Source organism: Pterocles gutturalis, unplaced genomic scaffold (genome assembly GCF_000699245.1).
Source record: "Pterocles gutturalis isolate BGI_N339 unplaced genomic scaffold, ASM69924v1 Scaffold50821, whole genome shotgun sequence".
NCBI lineage: Eukaryota > Metazoa > Chordata > Aves > Pterocliformes > Pteroclidae > Pterocles > Pterocles gutturalis.
The window spans coordinates 1-1140 of NW_010102411.1; the positions used below are offsets into that span (position 1 = coordinate 1).

General features: G+C 62.3%; 1 protein-coding gene across 1 annotated transcript; it reads right to left on the reverse strand.

Annotated features, from left to right (window-relative positions):
* Positions 1-6: 6 nt before the first annotated feature.
* On the reverse strand, positions 7-664 carry LOC104470902 (fumarylacetoacetate hydrolase domain-containing protein 2A-like; the record flags this gene model as incomplete). Its single annotated transcript, XM_010086016.1, has 3 exons — positions 561-664; positions 123-339; positions 7-48 (listed from the first exon to the last, which is right to left on the reverse strand). Coding segments are annotated over exons 1-3 (363 nt in total), but the record flags the coding sequence as incomplete, so codon positions are not given.
* Between the last annotated feature and the right edge of the window lie 476 nt (positions 665-1140).

The window sequence follows — 1140 nt, forward strand, 5'->3', positions numbered from 1 at the left end:
CCCCTTTTTCCCGATGACGGCGGCCAGTTCCACCTCCCAGTCCACCTCCTGTGGGGACAAAATGGGATGGTGACATGGGGGGGTGACACGGTGACAGGGTGGGGACGCGGGGGTGTCCTCACGGTGCTGTCCTGGGGGTGCACGATGTCATCGAAGGGCCCGACGATGGCGCTGGGGAACTTGCTGAAGATGATGGGCTCCTTGGGGACCTTGACGTCCTGCTCCAGGCAGTGGTCGCGGTAGTTGAGCCCCACGCAGATCACCTTCTCGGGGTCTCCCACGGGTGACAACAGCCGCGCCGTCCCCCGTGGCACACGGTGACACCCCGACTCCAGCGCCCTGTGGGGACGGCGGGGGCTCAGGGCTGGGGCTGGAACTGGTGACACTGGTACCAGTGATGCCAGTGCTGTTGATTCCAGTGCTGGTGACACCGGTGGCATTGGGGACACCCACCTTCGTGTGGTGGGACCGGATCTGGTGCCACCAGTGACACTGGTACCAGTGATGCCAGTGCTGTTGATTCCAGTGCTGGTGACACCGGTGGCATTGGGGACACCCACCTTTGTGTGGTAGGACTGGATCCGGTGACACCACCGGTGACACCAGTACCAGTGATGCCACTGCCCTTGACCAGTGCTGGTGACACCAGTGACACCAGCAGCATTGGGGACAACCACCTTTGTGCGGTGGAACCGGATCTGGTGACAGCACTAGTGACACCAGAGCCATTGATTCCAGTGCTGGTGCCACCCGTGCTGGTGATGCTGGTGACACCGGCAGTATTGGGGACACCCACCTTTGTGTGGTGGGACTGGATCTGGTGACACCACCCGGTGACACCAGTGATGCCAGTGACACCAGTGCCATTGATTCCAGTGCCACTAATACTGGGGACATGGGGGACACCCACCTTTGTGCAGTGGAACCGGATCCGGTGACACCAGTAGCAGTGATGCCAGTGCTGGTGATGCTGGTGCTGCTGACACCAGTGCTGGTGACACTGGTGACACCGGCGGTGTTGGGGACACCTGCCTTTGTGTGGTGGGACCGGATCCAGTGACACCAGTACTATTGATTCCCGCGCCGGTGCCACCGGGGCTGTTGGGGACACCCACCTGTGCGCGGCGGCCAGCCCGCGGT